We start from the raw sequence: 18,754 nt of genomic DNA, 5'->3' as shown, positions 1-18,754 counted from the left end.
TCATACATTGCAATGACTTACCTGTCAATGAATACTTCAGCTTCAACCATAACAACACAAGAGCACACAATAGATACAAACTCAAGGTTAACCGCACCAAACTTGATTGCAGGAAATACGACTTCAGCAACAGAGTGGTCAGTCTGGAATACTCTACCTGACTCTGTGGTTTCTTCCCCAAACCCCCAAAACTTCAACCTTAGACTGTCTACTATTGACCTCACCCCTTTCCTAAGAGGTCTGTAGGGGCGTGCATAAGCACACCAACGTGCCTACCGTCCCTGTCCTATTGTTTCTTTTTATTTTTCTTATATGTACCCATTTCATGTATTCATAACTATGTATATACTTATACCTATTATCTTGTAAGCGATTGACAAATCAAATAAATAAATAAAAATAAATAAATTGTGCAACCTGAGACCAGAGGCTATTTGACAAAGACAGTATGCGCCATGATCTGAGAGCTGCTTGACTGATAATGTGCCATCAAGACTTTTAGCAACCATATATTTTCCCATGTTTCAGCTACTCCAACCGTGCATTCATTACCGCTGTAACTGAGTCCATCCACCTTGTTGCTAGCCTTCCTTTTCTCCTTCCTTCCACCTTTTGCAGCATGACAGATTTCTCAAGAGAGCAAGGTCTTCAGATGTCTGAAATAGGTATCTATTCTATTCTAAATGATATGAACAGTGTAGAAATTTGATGAACAAATAAACAGGTAAGAAATTACTTGAAGCTAAATCAGAGCCTCATTCAATGTTTGCTTTTGAATGTAGAATACTCACTTTTAAATCTGTGTTTGGCATCATCAAAGAAACAACTCTGATATAGAAAAGACATGGGGGAAAAAAACCCACAACAGAACACGACTGCAATTTACTTATCAAACAATAAAGCACTGTGCCAATTTGATTAGAACATATTGTCTTGGTTAGGCCTATTTGTGGACTTTGAAAAATATTGAGAAACTGTTAAAAAAATAAGTCAATAGTCCATATATGGTAAATTTTATTTGTGTATCTCAGTGAAGCCACATTTCACTTTTCTTTGGACTCTAATATTTAGTCTTTAAAAAAATAAATTATGATGTCATAATTTATATAAATCTTATATAATCATCTGTGAAGTTAGTGACCTTTGCTTTTTCAGTCAGATTAAAGACGGACAATCTTCCTTGAAAGAGTTTTGACTCCAGCATGCTTTGTGGAAGAAGCCAGAAGAGAGTCAATATCATTTATAACTTTTGAAGTTTTTTCCAGAGACTCAGTTATGTTCTTGATACTGACATCCTCTGCCAAGAAGACTTCTTTTGATGCACTTCCTGTATCTATGTCGGATGACAGATTTCTTCCCACAGTTGAAATCCTACCTGGAATATTGCTGTTCTCGACTAAAACTATAGTATGTAGTTAAGGAGAAACATGATACTAAAAACAGCCACTTTTCTCTTCTCTTAATCAAATTAGAAGGAACTTGTTGACTTTTGTAACCTGTATTCTGCAATGCCAATATGCATGTATATAAATTTTTTATAAAAACTTCCCTTTGACTGTGAACTTGGAACACAACTAAATATACACATCACAATTTAGAACTTTCTTTGGAGTATTTCATTAAATAAGAATGAAAATCCATAGTTAATAACTATGACATAACAAATATCATCACAACAAAGTCTATACCATGTGGATGTTATTGTTTCCAGCTATTTTATTGACTGGAAAACTGAATTAGCATTCCCAATAGGGCAATAATTGGATGTCTCAAACCAAGAATTACTTATTTTAAGAAGTGTTGTGAGGATTTATAAGATGTACAAAAGGATACAATTGAATCGTCTTATTTTTTCGAGCTCAGTCGCAACTGACCTACGGGAAAAAAGAGAAACCTAATTAAAATGAACATTTTCTTGTTTGATATAACATTAGCAAAATAAGGTAGAATAGAATGGCCCTCTAAAAAGTGAACATTAACAGTTCACTTTATTTCGTTGTTTCTATTTAATGTACTTCTACAAAAAAAAAGAGGAATTGCTAGAAAGTTACATTTTGCTACTAATTTGCAGAAAAAATACTTTTATTTAAAAGGGGGAAAAAGAACCTTGGAATATCAAATCCAAGATAATAAATCCAATGGGTGGCTTTACAAAGCAACACTGCAGATTTGAGAATATTCTGGTTTATTAGTTAAGAAGAATACCAGCTTTGTTCTTGAATAGATTCTTTTGTATTGGTACACGTCCCTTTATCTCTGTTCAGGCTTTTGCACCATTCCACCACTGTTGTGATATATCTGCATTAAAGAAAAATGTTTTGTTGAATCTGGTGTACATGGGAAACAGCTTTTAAGGACTCATGGCAAATGTAGAGTATCTTATGAATAATAACCAAGTTAGTAAAAATAGTAAAAAATAAAGAGCAGAATAAAAATGCAGGAGGGTCAGTAACTTTTATGGACTTATCAGCAGAATGGATGAGGGCTATATGACAGTGATGGTGACATAAGGAATAGAAGGGACTTGAGTGTTTGATCTTAGAAACCATTTTGGCAGCTGCAGAAGGATTTATTTATTTATTTATTTTGGCGATTTTCTGCTAATACAAGGATTGCACAAATCTTAACAGTTGTGTTATAACACAAAGAAGTCTGGAGAAAACAAACGTAATTCTTGAAAAAGTACAGCCATTTATCAACAACTATACAACTATGTTAACATCTGCCATATGTAAAACAGGGACTTTGCTGCTAAAGTAATTTGTAAAACAACTTTCACCCCCTCAGTTTTAGAGAAGTTGAGCTTGAGTGAGTCTCCTAAAATTTTCCAGAAGTACCTCTCATAGGGCCCAGGATGATCAATCTGGAAAAGCTGTTGTGCTCCTTCAGGACAAGTCAGTTTACACCAACCTGTGTTGTTCTTTTGAGGATTCTTGAACAAAGGAAGAAAAAATAAAATAGGAAAGAACATCATTATTATTAGGCCATGTTTAATTCTCCTAGTCCAGGGGTGTCAAAATCTGGCTGGCCTGCGTGGTGCTTAAATCTGGCCCGTGGGCCCAGCCTGGAAATAGCAAAGGATCGGCCCGCAGTGCCTCTGGCAGCCAAAATGGGGTGTGGGGGAGCCGTGCCCCATTTTGGCCACAGGGTGCTGCAGGAGGGATCCAGCCCGTCCCCCAGCTGGCCCACGGAGAAGAACTGCAATGTTGATCCGGCCCTCGAAGAAATCCAGTTTGACACCTCTGTCCTAGTCTGTTTCTAAACTTGGGGACCAGGTAGCTTTCTGGATCTTCTGCAAGATCCCCAAAATTCCCTTCCAGTTTAAATAAGCCACAGTTGTACCCCCTGCATATCAAGTCCCTTCTCTGACTGCTACCTGCTGGTGAGCTAAAGTTTCATGTCTTCTGTGCATACAATCCCTGATGTAACACTCAAATGAAGAATTGGTTTATTCCTTTAAATTAAAACAGTGGGGAACTATGGTCCTTTTATGCTTTGTGAACTTCAACTTCCAGAAATCCTGAGCCAGCATAGTTGATTCAAGAATTCTGGGAGTCGAAGTTCACAGACTGTAAAAGGGCCATAGTTTCCCACCCCTGCTTTAAAAGAACCATCGTCAACTAGGGATTCTGTCACACTTGTGATTGTGTTATTTTTCAACACTTTGTAAAGACCTTTATTAGAATAGCGGAGCTTTTCCTTCCATTCTATATATTCTACTGTCTGTTAATGGCAATGAAATGGATCTCCCCCACTGATACCAAACAATGAAGAGGACATCCTCAAAATACATGGCAAAGAACATTCATGGAAGATTTAAAGACTCTAAACATCACGTGGAAAGACGTTGAACTACTTGCTTAATATTGAAAATGCTGGTGATCCCTTGCTGCTTGTAAAACTATTAGCACGGGAGGATCTGATGCTAACCTTTTGTAAAAGATATTTCTTTTGTATTTACTGTGTTCCTGAAGCATGCAAATATGCATATGTGTATAAACAGACCATAAAATAAAAAGTCTATCTTGGGCAGTATTGAACACAGGGCAGGCACTGGAATTTTTATATTCCACCCCTCAAAACATCTAGTTGAAGTCCATACATCTTAAAGTTGCCAAGAAACATTGTTTAAAGGATGGGAATTCTGCACTTGGTGACTTATTCTGATCTGATCCAATTTATCCAATGGCCCTTCTTGATATTTCTTTAAATATGAAATAAATATAATTAACTTTACCTATTGCTCACCTGTGATCGTCCAAAGTGAGAACTGAAATCCCACTCCATATTCAGGACTGTCCCATCACAAAATACAGCATATATTTTCTTATCTGAATAAGCCAAGAATCTTCCTACATTAGGAACAAATGTTTCAGCCACAGGGAGTGGTAACACTTCTCTTCCACCTGTCTCAGAAGACTATTAAAAAACAAATGAAATCAAATAAGATACATATTAGTTGTATTAACTTATCTTATGCTGGTATTTGATTATCATATTCATACCTACCAACTTCCAGCAGCAAACATTATAATTATGTGTTAAGGAAAGCATATTCTCAAGATCATGTTGAAGAACTCTAAGTAGAAAAATAAAAAATATTAACATTTCATAACATTGCAAGCCTCTAAAACGTTTAAATATATTACGCATACTGTTCATTGCTGTTAATTATTGCATATTAACTTGATCTTAATGTTCTGACGTTCAAAATTAACATGGGATATTTTACTACTTCTTAGCTCACTAATGATGTTACTTTCAAAAACTTATTGTTGTAATGCTTCTAACCCTCTAACCTATTTATTTTTAGTTTTCCATTTTTTTCCTGGTTTTCTTTTTCACTGTATTGTTAAATACCTGTTAAAACAAAAATGTTTGGAAAAAATTATAACTATTTTATGCCCAAGTACCTTATGCTAGAATGAGCAGTAAGGAAACGGGTCTAACACACAACTGCTTGATGATTTGCAGTAAACTTTGGCAAAATTTTAAAATTTCTAGCTATTCTTCTTTAGAATCAAGATAGATTTATTTTATATGGCATCCATATACAGGTAGTCCTCAGCCAGCAAGCATTCATTTAGTGACTGTTCAAAGTTACATTGACACTGAAAAAAGTGATTTATGACCAGTTTTTGCATTTATGATTGTTACAGAATTCCCAGAATTAACCTACCGTTTCCCCGAAAATACGACCTACCCTGAAAGTCCTAGCTTGATTTTTACACATGCAAAAGCCCTACCCTTAAAATAAGCCCTAATTAAGATCCTGCCCACTCCAGAGTGCACAGGTAAAAATTAAGCTAGGGTGGGGATGTGGGTGGTGGTGGAGCTGCCCTGCTACTTATCTTTGGACAGTTGTAAACAGGCCTCGCACACCCTGACACCTGCCTTGCCGGCCCATTACTTCTGCAACCAGCAAGCCGCAGAAGCTCCTGAAGGCCTCTGACAGCAAAAAGGAAGTCAGGGGTGACACACGCAAGTGAGGTTGGTCAGTGGATGGCATCCCCTGAAAATAAGACCTGGTGCCTTATTTTCGGGGAAACACGGTAGGTTCATGGATTTGGGTACTTGAACATTAACTGCTGCCTTTTGTCAATGTTACTGAAAGTGACTAAATATTCCAAATTACCTAGAAAACTGAGTGGTATAATCTAAATAAACGAACAAATACTTAAAAGAAAGCAAAGTATCCCACCTTACTGACTGTGTTATTATTGTCCCTACAGAGTAGAGACTCCCAGGGACATGAGGTGGTAGGCCGTTTACAGAATACATAGTTTCTTCTATCTAAAAGATGAATGTGAAAGAAAAAAAATAACTATTTAGAAAAAGAGCTAACCAACAAAGCAAGTACAACAGACCATTAAACTACTGGACTCCAAGTATGAACAGTTGTTCATTATACGGTTTTAAGCAATTTGTTCCTTTGGTGTTAAATTGCTCTAATCTCTTGTTTTTGTGACATATGCCACAGATAATTGTAGGTCTGAGGCAGCTCTGTCAAAAATAAAAGCTAAAAGTGCAAGAGTGCCTAAGACTGTTGATAGGTGTAGGGATTTCCACATGAACATAAAGCACCTCAGTTCTTACAGTAAAGCCAGGAATTAATGTGGAAGTAGGATTATCTTCTCGGAAAAGGAAAAAAAAAGGTAAGCGCTGATGATGGGGAATATTCTAGGAATAGGGGAAGATGGATAATATAAGAAGGAGCCAAGTTACCAATTTGATTTTTTTTTGGGAAAAGATGTTTCTTAAGGTAGAATTAAGGGTCATTATATTAGAAGAGAACTTGCTTTGTTATCTTATGTTTCATGAAAGGAAAACCAAACACTGAAACCATGGTTGCAGGTCTAGATATCAACAATCTCAGCTTTGATTTTAATAATTGTAAGAACCTTAGGTAAAAAGAATTGGATATACAGTATATGAATACATAAGTAAAAAAAAATAACTAAATGCACTAATAGTCTATACATTCTCTTTTGTCATCAGCAAAAAGGCAAGAAAACTGTACTGTATGTGCAAACACACACACGTGTGTACACATGTAGAGTACCCCTTTTCTCTCTCTTTCTCTCATTAATTTGTTAGCATGTTATCATGGTTCTTAATCTATCACAATCTTCATTTTAAATGGGATAGTTTTACAGCATTCCTGAAAAACAGCTATCATAAAATATTCAAGAAAAGATTTACTTGCTTTTATTTACCTGTTTTGTATGTGGGTTAATACAATAACGAGTGAAGTATTTTCCCAAGAAGAAACCTTCTGACTTAAACACTGATCCATCTCCAGGATAAATTTCTATACTTCTAAGTCCAACGGAAAACCTAATAGAAAGTATGGGTCATTAGCTCCACTATGTTTTTATTATCTCAATAGGCTATGTAGATTAATTATAGATAAGTCAAAGATCTGATTCTGGGAGAAAACTAACAGATTTTAAAATAATTAGTCATAGTCTATTGATCCATGGAAGAAAGAATTACAATCTGTAATTAAATACTGAAATTAAAGAAATATTAAAAGTTTAAGCAAGTTTTTATATTCTCCTGAACCATTAATAAAGTATTACAAAAAACCAGGGTTAAGGAAGAAGAAAAACCAATGTTAAATGTTTTAAACCAGTGGCCCCCAACCTTTTGGGCACTGGTTCCATGGAGAGAGTTTTTTCTATGGTCCGGGGTGTGGGTGGGGTGTGGTTTCGTGTGCTGCCTGCATCCCACGAACGGAGCTTTGCTTGTTTGTGCGGCCCGGTTTCTGGAATGCTGTGGCCTGGTGCTGGTCCACGGACCAGGTCCAGGTTAGCGACCCATGTTTTAAACCAAGAGATCTTAATTTGAAGTGACTCCCAAGATGGGATTGGTAGTCTGAAGGCAGTGTAGTATGTTGTAGATATAAAGTGTTTTTTTTTTTAAAGAAATACTACTTCTAGTGAGTGGACACTTTACATTATAAAATGCTATAATGTGTAAAATTAAAAACCTTGCAAACCCTGCCAAACCTGTTAAGAGTCTCAAGATCTTCTCATCCCAAGCATGGGAGAATTATCAAGTTTTCAACGACTTTCCAGAATGTTATCAGAATGGGCAATGGGAAATAGTTGTCCAGGTAATCCCAATTGACATCATAATCCCAAGATGTGTGGATCATTAAGTGGGAAGTGGATAAAATGTCAAGTAAACAGCAGGGACACTGCCAGGGGCTAGGGGAGGCCTGGTGCAGAGGATATGTAAGTGGAGTAGGGGGTGCTGTGATTTTGTAACTGAAGGAAGGAGGAAGCAGGTGTGTTCGAGCAGAGGGAAGAGGAAGTGGGGGAAGCAGAGATGGTATTCAGCAGGTTCTCATTATTTTTGGAGAACCGGTAGTAAATATTTTGAGTAGTTCGGAGAACCAGCAAGCACCACCTCTGACTGGCCCCGCCCCATCTATTCTCTGCCTCCCGAGTCCTAGCTGATTGGCTGGATCTTCTTTTGTTGCCCTGCACAGGAGAATGGAGACGGAAAGCAGGTTAGTGGTGTGGGAATGGAGATTTTACAGTATCTTTCCCCTGTCACGCCCACCAAGCCACACCCACTAAGCCATATCACGCCTACCAAGCTACGCCCACAGAACCGGTAGTAAAAAATTTTGAATTCCACCACTGGAGGGAAGATATGCTGTACAAAAAGGCCTGGGATGTTTGTGTGTGGGAGGTGTTACCAGAACAACTTGTAACCTTCTTTGCTGGCTTCTCCATTAGCTTTGCTTGTGGAAAGACAGCAGGGCAGGTTGCAAATGCTGACCATGTGATGCCTCAACCATAGTTAAGTGCAAGCTGGTTGCCAAGCGACAGGGGGGGGGGGGGGGGGGGGGGGCCGGGGGGGGGGGGGGGGGGGGGGGGGGGGGGGGGGGGGGTGAATCATGAGCATTTGACCATGGATCTGCGATGTCAGAACTTTGAGGATTTACCCTAGGTAGCACTCATCCAGTGCCATCATAACTTCAAACAATTGCTCAATGAGTGGTTGGTAAGTGAGGACCACCTGCTCATTATACTGGAACACCAATGCTCATTAAAAATCTATAATTATTATTTTGCAAATTCTTCAGTGTTCTTACCGAATACAGATGAATTAAGTCTTTAAAGCTCCTTTCATAAACACACCTACCAGAGGTGGTATTCAGCAGGTTCTGACCAGTTCTGGAGAACCAGTAGTGGAAATTTTGAGTAGTCCAGAGAACCGGCAAATACCATCTCTGACTGGCCCCGCCCCCATCTATTCTCTGCCTCCTGAGTCCCAGCTGATCGACTGCGTCTTCTTTTTTTTTTTTTTAAAAACAAGTTTTATTAATTTTTAAAACACACAAATTATCATTATTCATTACATGTTTAAACCTTTTTCCCTTGTAAATTTAACAAGTCAGATAAATTATGATTCTGTTTTAAACCATTTCCATATAATATACCAAAACCTCTTATTCAATTTCTCTTTACTTCTCTTTACTCTTATTCAATATCATTATTATTATTTCATCTGTTTCTTTCTGACTTAGTTACCATTATTCTCATTCTATATTTCTACAAGTTTTTACCAATTCTCCCCCAAAAAGACATATACACACAACACACAAAACATAAAAAAATATCTTTTTGGAAAGTAACTTGGACCCAGGTGTCTCTCTCTTCATGGACTTCAATTATATTCATGCTCATCTTACATATCATTACTTATTTTATTTACCATTCTAAGCCTTCTATATTAACTTCTCCACATATTTCACACTTCTTAATTCTACCTTAATTAATCATCTTAGTTTAAATCATTATATTTGTATCTTTTGTCCATTTTTTATCATCCCTTTGTCTCATCCCTTATGAAAAAAAGAAAATCAGTTTCTCCTGAAATCATTAATCAGAGTATGATGCCTTTCTATCTCCCCCTAAGTTAATCAAATTAATCTTTAAAATAATATCTAATACCCAATCAGATTTTGCTTGGTACATTCTATCTAACTAATACATCCAACACAATTAAGTGCATAATTAGAGAATAAATCCAAATATTAAAAAGAAATACTATAATAAAAATTTTATAATAACATCAATACCATAATTTTATTAAACTCTTTAATTAAAACAATATTCTAAACCTCTCCTATTATTAAGTTTTAAAACCAATCATTTTTAAACATTTTAACATTTTAATCTCTTATCAACTCTTAAACCATTGCAATACTACCATCTCATCTTATGTACCTTGCAAAATCTTTTTTTTTTTTAAAAAAAATTATACTTTATCCATTATCCATAAAAATTCCTTTTTCCATTTAATTTCAAAACGTTGTAGCTTTTCTCCACCTTTTCCCTTTCTTTCTTTTCCCAACAAACCTTTCTGCCCCCTTCTTCTAGCCTCTGCCTTACCGGCTTCCCTTCTCTGTCGTATTTCTTTTCCCCTTTGTTTACAATCATCATATTGGTTTTGCACTTTATTTTTCCCTTTCTTAAATGTTTTTTTAGATCTTAAGTCCTTAAATCCTTTAGTTTTCTTCTTTTCTCTTCTTTTCTTTTCTTTCTCTCTCCTTTTTCTGGATCAAATTCTGAGATTCATTAAAGATGGCTCCTTCCTTTCTTTCTTGTTCCTCTGCTGTCTTCATCTGTTGTAATTTTTGTTGATAATTAGTAAGCGCCATTTCTAAGAAAAGGAAAGCTTCTTCCACACCATTTCTTAGTTCCTCAACAGAAAGAGCCATTATAAATCTTTTCTTTTCTTTTCTCCTTCTTTCTTCTTACAACAACCAGAATATTCAAAAGAAAATAAAAAAGATAGAACAGTCCCAAAGTTATCAATCAGTCCAAACCAAGGCAGAGTTCTCACTTTCTCCTTCTGGGGTGATATCAATCAAAGAGAAAGAAAGTCCATAATCTGTTTAAAGTCTTGTTACAATATATTCTAGTCTTCAAATCCTTAAGGCATCTGCTCCAACAAGTCTTAGCATACAAATATTTTCTTTTTAATCCTCTCTTCCCACTCATCGCTTAAAACCAATTTCCACCTAAAAATAGGTTTCTTAATATCCAGTTATTTATTCCGTAGGAAAAGAGGGAAAGCTATCCTTTCAGCACCTTCAAGCAGCCGCTTTTTTCCTCTTCTGGCAGGTATTATTCAGAAAGTCATACTTTTCAGGAGTTTTATTAAATATGTCTTAGAGTCCTAGGAGCCAAGAAAAACTTTCTCCTCTCAATCACTTTCTCCACTTCCTCCTGCGCATTCTTACCCGGCTGCCAGCTTCTTTGTGGCGGCCATTACGGACCGCCGCTGCACGTCCTGGGAAAAGGGGGTTCTGCCGGCCAGGAGGGGGTCTGCAGCACCCCAAACCCTTCTCCGGATCCCCCTACCTTCAGCTGCCCCTGCAGGGCAGCCTAGCTCCGTACCCGGCTGGGTCGGAGCCCCAAGCGCCTAGCGCGGCAGGGATTGCGCAGCTTCGCAAATCCCTGCCGCTCGCGAAGCCGACAAACCGGAAGCCTGACTGCGTCTTCTTTTGTTGCTCTCTGCATAGGAGAGTGGAGCTGGAAAGCAGGTTAGTGGCATGGGGTGGGAATTTTGCTGTATCCTTCCTCTAGAGTGAGGTGAGAATGGAGCTTTTACAGCATCTTTCCTCTGGAGTGGAGTGAGAATGTAGATTTTACAGTATCCTTCTCCTGCCATGCCCACCAAGCCACACCACGCCCACCAAACCACATCCACAGAACCTGTAGTAAAAAATTTTGAATCCCACCACTGACACATACGCATACCTGTAAATAATACCCTTGCTCCAAAGTACTTTGATAGGTTGCGAGAATGAGTGATATGCATCCTCCTCTTGTTTTTGTTCAAAAATATCAGTGAAGGTCCATCTGTGGATCAAATCAATAATGTTTTTAATGTTTGTTAGTAGACATACATATTTCAAGTCAGTAGTATTTATACAGTGTTGAGAGATTATGAAAGCTCTAATGTTTAGACTACTTAGACCTTTAAAGATAAAAGTGTGAATAGAAGAGTATTAATTATGATTTGAATTTTGATGTTAATAAGCATAATAATAAACCATCCTGCCTTCCAGTGAAGACTTGTATACTGCGCAGGCCAGAAGGAGGGCTGAGAAAATATCTATAGACCCCTCACATCCTGGACGTAAACTGTTTCAACTGCTCCTTCTCAGGATGCTGCTATATGGCATTGCATGACAAAACAACTATACATAGTTTCCCACCTATTCCATCATTCTGCTCAACACATAATTCCCACAGCCCTATCTATGCCTAAGTATATCTAACCATGTGGCAGGATTGTGTTACTATTATCCTTCTCATCTTTCCTATTAGAAAGTCCTATTGGTATCTTATCACAATCACTTTGTTAGTTGTATCTTATGATTTATGGGTGTTTGATGACTTATGATTGCTTTTATGTATACTGAGAACTTAGGTACCAGAGAAAAATTCCTTGTGTATCCAATCACACTTGGCCAATAAAGAATATTCTACTCTATGGTATTTAGATTTTACCATCCAAAACTGAAGATAATGTAACAAACAGCTGCAAATTACTTCAAAGTATTTGTTGTACAATAACGGTTTCTGTCTTAAGGGGAATACTTAATATTAAGATCTCAAAAAGCAATGTTTGATTAGAATCGTTAAAGCAACTTCTTTCATTTGGTCCTTTCCAGATACCTGGAGACAATTACACCCATTGTCTACATTGGTATGGATGGTGGTAGGATTTAGAACAGATTTTTAGCTGTTTAAATGGCCGTTTTTAAAAAGACAGAAATGAAGGATACAGAGATTTTAATGTATAAAACTAACTTACCTGTGTAGAAATGGAGCATGACAACTGAGAGGTAAAGCTGAAGGTAAAGTAGTAACTGTGTCAGTCATTCTGTATTCATTAGCAAGATCCAGGCTTACACAATCATCTTCATTCTTTCCTTTACTAGAGCCAACTTCATTTCCACCAAGTGACTGATGAATTCTTAATGCTAATGACAACGGGTACTTCCATTCTTCAGGGCAGGATGACACTGATATATGCTGTATAATCCTACAGTACTCAAATAAACTCTTCTGGGAAGACTGAGATATCCTGTCTTCTTTTTGCACAGCACTTGAATTGTTCTCTTGCACAGCATTTTCTATACCATCGCTGTCCTTCATTTTTGTTCCTAGCGGTTTTGAACGAGTTTTTAAATCAGAGCTTTGGCTGGAACTCTCATAATTTGCTTGGGCTGACTTACAGGGGCTCCCCTTTGAAAACGACGATGGGAATGATAACCCCTTGCTTACTTTGCATAAAAACTCCACCGTAAATTCTTGCTGATACTCTGGTAATATAAGAGAAGCGTGTCCATCTAAAGACGTGACTTTCACATTGCCATTTAGAAGACGCATTTCCTCATTAGCCGTATGAAGGCCAGGCCATTTGGCTTCAGTGACATCTGTGAAAATAACCTGTAGAAGAGACTGAGTTTTAAGATTCTGATAGCTTAGACTTTCCCAAAGCCCTGCCAATAGCAGATCAAAAGAGAAGATGAAGAAACGCTAGTACTTCTCTGTTCATATCCTTGTGTGAAATAGGAAAGAATACATTTAGAATACATTCGGGGTATTTTTCTGAACTGAGGAATGAAAAAGGACAGCGGACTATATTTTGTTGTTGTTAGTTGCAAAGTTGTGTCTGACCCATCGCAACCCCATGGATAACATTCCTCCAGGCCTTCCTGTCCTCTACCATCCTCCAGAGTCCATTTAAGTTCACGCCTACTGCTCCAGTGGCTCCATCCAGCCACCTCATTCTCTGTCGTCCCTTCCTTCTTTTGCTCTCAATTGTTCCCAGCATTAGGCTCTTCTCCAGTGAGTCCTTCCTTCTCATTAGGTGGCCAAAGTATTTGAGAACCATATCTAACCTCACTTATTAAAAAAACAAACATAAAGAGTTATGATTAAATTTGCATTACGCCAGTATAAATGGGGGCCATATCTAACCCTACTTATTCTGGCATAATGTAAATTTCATCACAACTCTTTCTCTTGCTGTTTTCTTTTTTTCTGGGATGAATCTTCTGGTCTTAGAAACAGCCAGCTACCAAGACGGTATAGAGATGCTGTGGGAATCTCAATTCACAGCTCCCTTCTTTGGAGGTCAACATCCTGAATTAAATTTTAGAGAAAGAAATTCACAAGAAAATTCATCAGAACTTGGAATGCTATCTCAGGAGGCCTAAGATTGTAGATATAAATAAATATACCGGTAAGTAAGTGGAACAGAGTAGATAATGGAACTAAGAGATGTAGCTTGCAAACATTACAGTTTATCCAAACAAAGATAATTTCCAGGAATTTTCAAAGATTATTATGGATAACAAAAAGATGGTAATATTACAAAATTATTTTTATATAATTTAGGAGGTGTTTGTGATAAGGGTCTTAAACCTATTGCATTTCTTGTAGCTGCAGTAAGGTGATATCAGACCTTCAATACAGGAATTAGGATTTAATTAGGAAACTGGTGCCACATAGACCAATACAACATTTATAACAGAGTTATAGTAACAGAATCTTGCAAGTCTGAAAGAGCTTCTCCCCTCCTTGCCTTGTACATCTTCTTGTGAATTAGGAAGGCTTTTGTCCCAGACATGTTACATTCTTGCCTTGTACTCAGGCCTTTTTTGTTTGACCATGGCTTTGATAGCAACTCTTCTAGTCCCTCAAGGCCATTCTCTCTTCCCTCTACAGATAAAAATGATTCATTAATAGAGGAACAGCTGACATTTTTAAATATGGAAAATAGGAATGGATTCGTTTTCTTGATGCAATTATTTATCAGGAAATTATGTAAGTCAGATTCCAATTATGGGAATGTGCACATTTCAGAATCTAGTAACACCTTAAAATAAAAATCATGTTTTATCGAATGTTATTAAGAATATATAGAAACTTTTTCACTGTGGATTTTAGGGTAACTTGTCAGCAAGAATGATTAATTATTCATTTTATATATATTTACACTGAAGGCTTCCATAACCAAACAGCCAACCTGCATAACCAAGTCAATGAAGAATTCAGCACAGTGAGTGACTCAGTTAGATCTGGGGTAATTCTGAGTCAGATGAGTTTCCTTTATTACCTGTTTTGAAGAAGCCTGAGAAGCTGGAAGAGGCCTAGCTGCATTTAGTCCTCCAGTAAAAAAACGAGGTGGTGAACTAGGTGGGCTCACATGGAAAGCATCACACTATAAAACTTAGTATCAAAGCCAATCAAAGCATATTTCCCAAAGATAACACATAAAATTAGCCAGTCAAATATTTCATTGGAATCCATTTTTGTTTCCAAATATATACTCAAAACTTACATTTTTCCTTTCTGGAGGTAAAATGTCTGAAGGTAAATAGGGTCGCTCAGAGTATTGATTTCGGAAATCTATTGCCCGCAAGAGTTGTTCCTAAAAAAAAAAAAAAAAAAAGGAAAAAGAATTTGATTTGATTTGAGAATTGATATTGGAAGAACCACTTAATTCTCACTCCTTAGAGTTATTGTTATACAAAAAGCTCTTTTAAAATGTCATCCAGCGTAATTTCTGATTTTAAGAGAAGAAAAATAAGTTTTTAACTTGTAATGGAAAGTAAGCAAAATCCATCTACTCCGTCTTCCCACAGATAATTTACTGGCATCCAGGTCTATACACAGAAAGCTAAAACTGCATGCTACCAAGTAAGGTATGTTCACCAGTACCATTTTTCCCATGAGGAATCCTAGAAACAGAACAAGAATCTAATTGATCAGCCCAAATAATTCCTTAGTCCAGCTTTCTGTTCTTGTACACTGATGTAGCTAGACACTTATGAGCTGCCTAGAATTAGGACAGGTATGGGGCAGTATAATGATCATGAGTTTGATCCAAAAAATCTCAAGAACACAATTTTAAGACTGGCACCAATGCAACCTACAAGAACATTTTACACTTTGGGGTGCTACTGTTTAAAATCCTGGCCATTGCCCCTTTAATAGTATTTTAACAAAATCTGTAACTCTTTAATTGGATTGTTTTGAAGGCTCAACATGGTCTTCACTGAATATCTTTTAAGCCTCCTTATATAGAGAGGTATTCCTCGACTTACAATAGTTCATTTAGTGACTGTTCAAAGTTACAACAGCACTGAAAAATGACTTATGATTTTTCAGTTATAACCCTTGTAGCATCCCCATATTCATGTGATCAAAATTCAAATGCTTGTCAACTGATTCAATACTTATGACTTTTGCTGGGTTCCAAACTCATGGGATTGCCTTTTGCAACCTTTTGACAAGTAAAGTCAAAGACAGATTCACTTAACAACTGGATTACTAACTTATCAATTATCTCTTATATGATGATCACTGGGATTGATTATAGAAATGGAGCTCTTCACTCACATAAACTAGGGAGTGACGCTAACTGTTCGAGAACATGTATTTTCTTAACAGGGATGTTATTATCTGCTATTAATGTACTATAATGTGTCAGTACTATTTTTCATATATTGTAAATAGTGATGTCTATTGCTGGTCTATGTCCATAATAAAGTTATATTCTATTCTATTCCCAGAGCAGGCCATCTTTTTCTTCCTGCTTAGAGAAAGAATGTTTTGTTTACCCGATAGAGACTAATAGCAAAGGGTGTCCTCTGACGAACTCTTTCCGGTGGTTGTATCGGGTGAGCAGACGGAGGGGTGGCCTTTTCAAACAAGAACTCCGATCCACACGGAGAAAGGAGCAATCTGGAGCCATTTGCATAGTGGACTTCCACTGAATTATCTTCATACAGGATCATGAGACTTTCCGATCCCATCACAACAACAAAAAACACATAAAGTGTTTTTACAAAGTGAATCTGTGAAAGGAATTACAACTGATTATTTAGCATATAGGTGTGGATAAGGAATGGTGCAAATATCAGTAATATTACAGGTAGCCTTCACTTACCAACTATATGTTCAGTGACCGTTCAAAGTTACATTGGTGTAGAAAAAAGAGATTTATGACCAATCCTTAAAGTTGTCGTCACCACGGCATTCCCATAATCACACGATTGCAATTTGGGTACTTTGCAATAGGTTTGTATTTAGTCACAGTGCTCTGCGATCAATATTTGCAACTTTCTCAGCTGCCTTCTCACAGTCATGCCATGTTTCACTTTACAACTGTCACTTAGCAATAGAATTGCTGAAAGAATTGTGGTTGGTAAGTAAGGACTATGTACAAATGTGTACTACAAAAGTGTATTATACTTTTGTTCAGCAGTAAGAACTCTACAAAAGTCCTCAGCAGGTAGCATAATCTCAAGCCCAATAAAGATCCCAAATGGTTGAGTTCATCCCCAAAGCAGTTGTCTGATTGTTACTGCTATATATGAAAATGCATTGTGATTAATTTATTATATTAAATCAGTTTCAGTTTTTATCCAAGATTCATCTATTTGTTGCTGCTCTTAGTCTAAAAAAGTTAAGATATCCATATCCTTTTCACCATGATATTAGATGAGAAGAATAGCTTTTGGGGCATTGCAGTGTTTCTTTTTCTTGCTTTCTAAAGCATTCCTCTTACTGTGGAATTTATGCAAAAATTGAGGTTCAGGCTTGGATGTATCCATGAAATCAACAGGAGCCACCACTCCCTACCCCCACCTGATTTGTAGACTATATTTTTACTATATTTACAGTTAAGATTGTGGAGCAACACTAGAAATAGAGCCCATACTTTTGTGGGGCTCCTCAGCAGTTGAACTGACAGATAAAAGACAGAAGGCCTTTCTCAGATATTTATTTGGAAATAAAAGTAAATGGCTAGGGTATCTACACACGCAGCTATTTTGATCAGAATTTGAGCATCACGGAATCTGTTCTAGTACAATTTCCTCCAAAAATTGAATCAACAGGGAACAAAAAGTTATTTCACATGCTCAATAAACCCCTGCCTAGATTTGCAGATATACCCACCTTAATTAAACTATTTTATTAATAATTTACTTGGAACAGCTTACATCCTGCAATGATGCCTGTAACATCACCAAACCGCATCTTCCTATCTTAGGAAGGGCTTGATAGGTGGATAAAATGCCACATCCAGACTAAATATCTGGCTGACTGTGCAATGAACCATAAAAACTTAGCGGTCCCAGTGGTTATTGGCACAATGGGTACCATATCAAAAAATCTTGGAGGGCACCTAGAAAATACGCACATTGATAAAATTTCCATCTGGCAATTGCCAAAGGCTAGGTATTTCTGGCCTTCACCTATACTACAGCAATATATATTGTGTATATATTGTGAGTAAAGAAATAGCAGCTATGACATCACATTGTTGTGATCAGATAATAATAATTTATTAAAATTACATGCCATACAACTCTCAACAACTGGGGGGGGGGCGGGGGGCTAACAAGAAAGACATTTAACAATAAACTCAATAAAAAAATAAAGATAAAAAGATGGCAAGCGCTATGAGGCCAGGCGTGCCTAAACCTCCAAAATAAAACGGTGCACAGGTTTTCAGGGAGAAAGGCTAATCGCACATTAGCTGTTACTAGCTAGAAGTTCGTTTGCTTGGACCTCTCGCGTAACATATTCGGACGACACCAAAGGAAACTGAACTACCTGGTTGCTCACACACAATATGTATTTTTCTCTCTCTCCAGTAATCCGCCGAGACGAGAGCCTTCCGTTCCGAGTAAGCTTCTACTCCTTGGCTCCTGGGCCGCAGGAAGCAACGCAGCGCCTGTTAATCTTCCTCTCGTGCAAATAGGGAAACCCAGTCTAAACAGCGTAGCTCATTTAGGGCAAATTCGCTCCGTTAAAGTCCTCTTTCCTCGGTGTACGAGGAGCCGGGAAACCAACCAAAGAGCGCGGGGGTGGCGGAAAAAAAAAAGCCTCAAGAGGCGGCACTAAGAGGAGGAGGTCTGGATTCAAACGGACTAACGCGCCTCTTTAGGGAAGGCGGAGCTTGAGAGGGATCCAGTAAAATAGGAAGTGTTCGGATTTAAGACAGCTCTGAGTTACCTTTTCCAGAAAAAGGTGTTTCCCACTGCTAGTCCTTCCTGGATCAGAATGGGGATTCTTCCCCCAAGGTTGAAGGGTTTGGAGCTCTACTGTGATTTTGTACGGAACCATGCACATCAAAATTCGGTCCGATCTAAGTATAGTACATAAAATTATCTATTGCAATGTCCTACCTGTCAATG

General features: G+C 37.5%; 1 protein-coding gene across 4 annotated transcripts; it reads right to left on the bottom strand.

The window, feature by feature from the left end:
- Window positions 1-997: 997 nt before the first annotated feature.
- C2H5orf34 (chromosome 2 C5orf34 homolog) lies at window positions 998-18,420 on the bottom strand. 4 transcript variants are annotated; one of them, XM_087958451.1, is made up of 13 exons: window positions 18,171-18,420; window positions 16,169-16,405; window positions 14,887-14,976; window positions 12,349-12,986; window positions 11,286-11,387; window positions 6,717-6,837; window positions 5,702-5,793; window positions 4,510-4,579; window positions 4,249-4,419; window positions 2,838-2,932; window positions 2,206-2,298; window positions 1,834-1,874; window positions 998-1,402 (listed from the first exon to the last, which is right to left on the bottom strand). In XM_087958451.1, exons 2-13 carry the CDS (start codon window positions 16,361-16,363, stop codon window positions 1,161-1,163), a joined length of 1,950 nt encoding a protein of 649 aa, XP_087814577.1. In that variant the 5' UTR covers window positions 16,364-16,405; window positions 18,171-18,420; the 3' UTR covers window positions 998-1,160. The 4 variants fall into 4 exon arrangements, with proteins under 4 accessions (XP_087814577.1, XP_087814578.1, XP_087814579.1 ...); XM_087958452.1 differs by having other exon boundaries at window positions 998-1,396; window positions 18,171-18,304; XM_087958453.1 differs by lacking the exon at window positions 2,206-2,298 and having other exon boundaries at window positions 18,171-18,401.
- Window positions 18,421-18,754: the final 334 nt, after the last annotated feature.

The sequence above is a fragment of the Notechis scutatus genome, chromosome 2 (assembly GCF_049901735.1).
Source record: "Notechis scutatus isolate UNSWTSFEM ecotype Mainland chromosome 2, rNotScu1.2, whole genome shotgun sequence".
Classification (NCBI taxonomy): Eukaryota; Metazoa; Chordata; class Lepidosauria; order Squamata; family Elapidae; genus Notechis; species Notechis scutatus.
Note: the sequence above shows the minus strand (reverse complement) of the source record. Positions and strands in the feature narration are given on the sequence as shown.

What these genes read in the sequence shown, in the direction of transcription:
- C2H5orf34 (XM_087958451.1), bottom strand. Translation starts at nt 16,363, where the DNA reads ATGGGATCGGAAAGTCTCATGATCCTGTATGAAGATAATTCAGTGGAA. An exon ending in AGCAAGGGTATTATTTACAG is followed by an intron (nt 6,838 to 11,285) that starts GTATGCGTATGT and finishes ACTTTCTATTAG; the next exon opens with GTTTTCCGTTGGACTTAGAA. An exon ending in TTAACCCACATACAAAACAG is followed by an intron (nt 5,794 to 6,716) that starts GTAAATAAAAGC and finishes TTCATCTTTTAG; the next exon opens with ATAGAAGAAACTATGTATTC.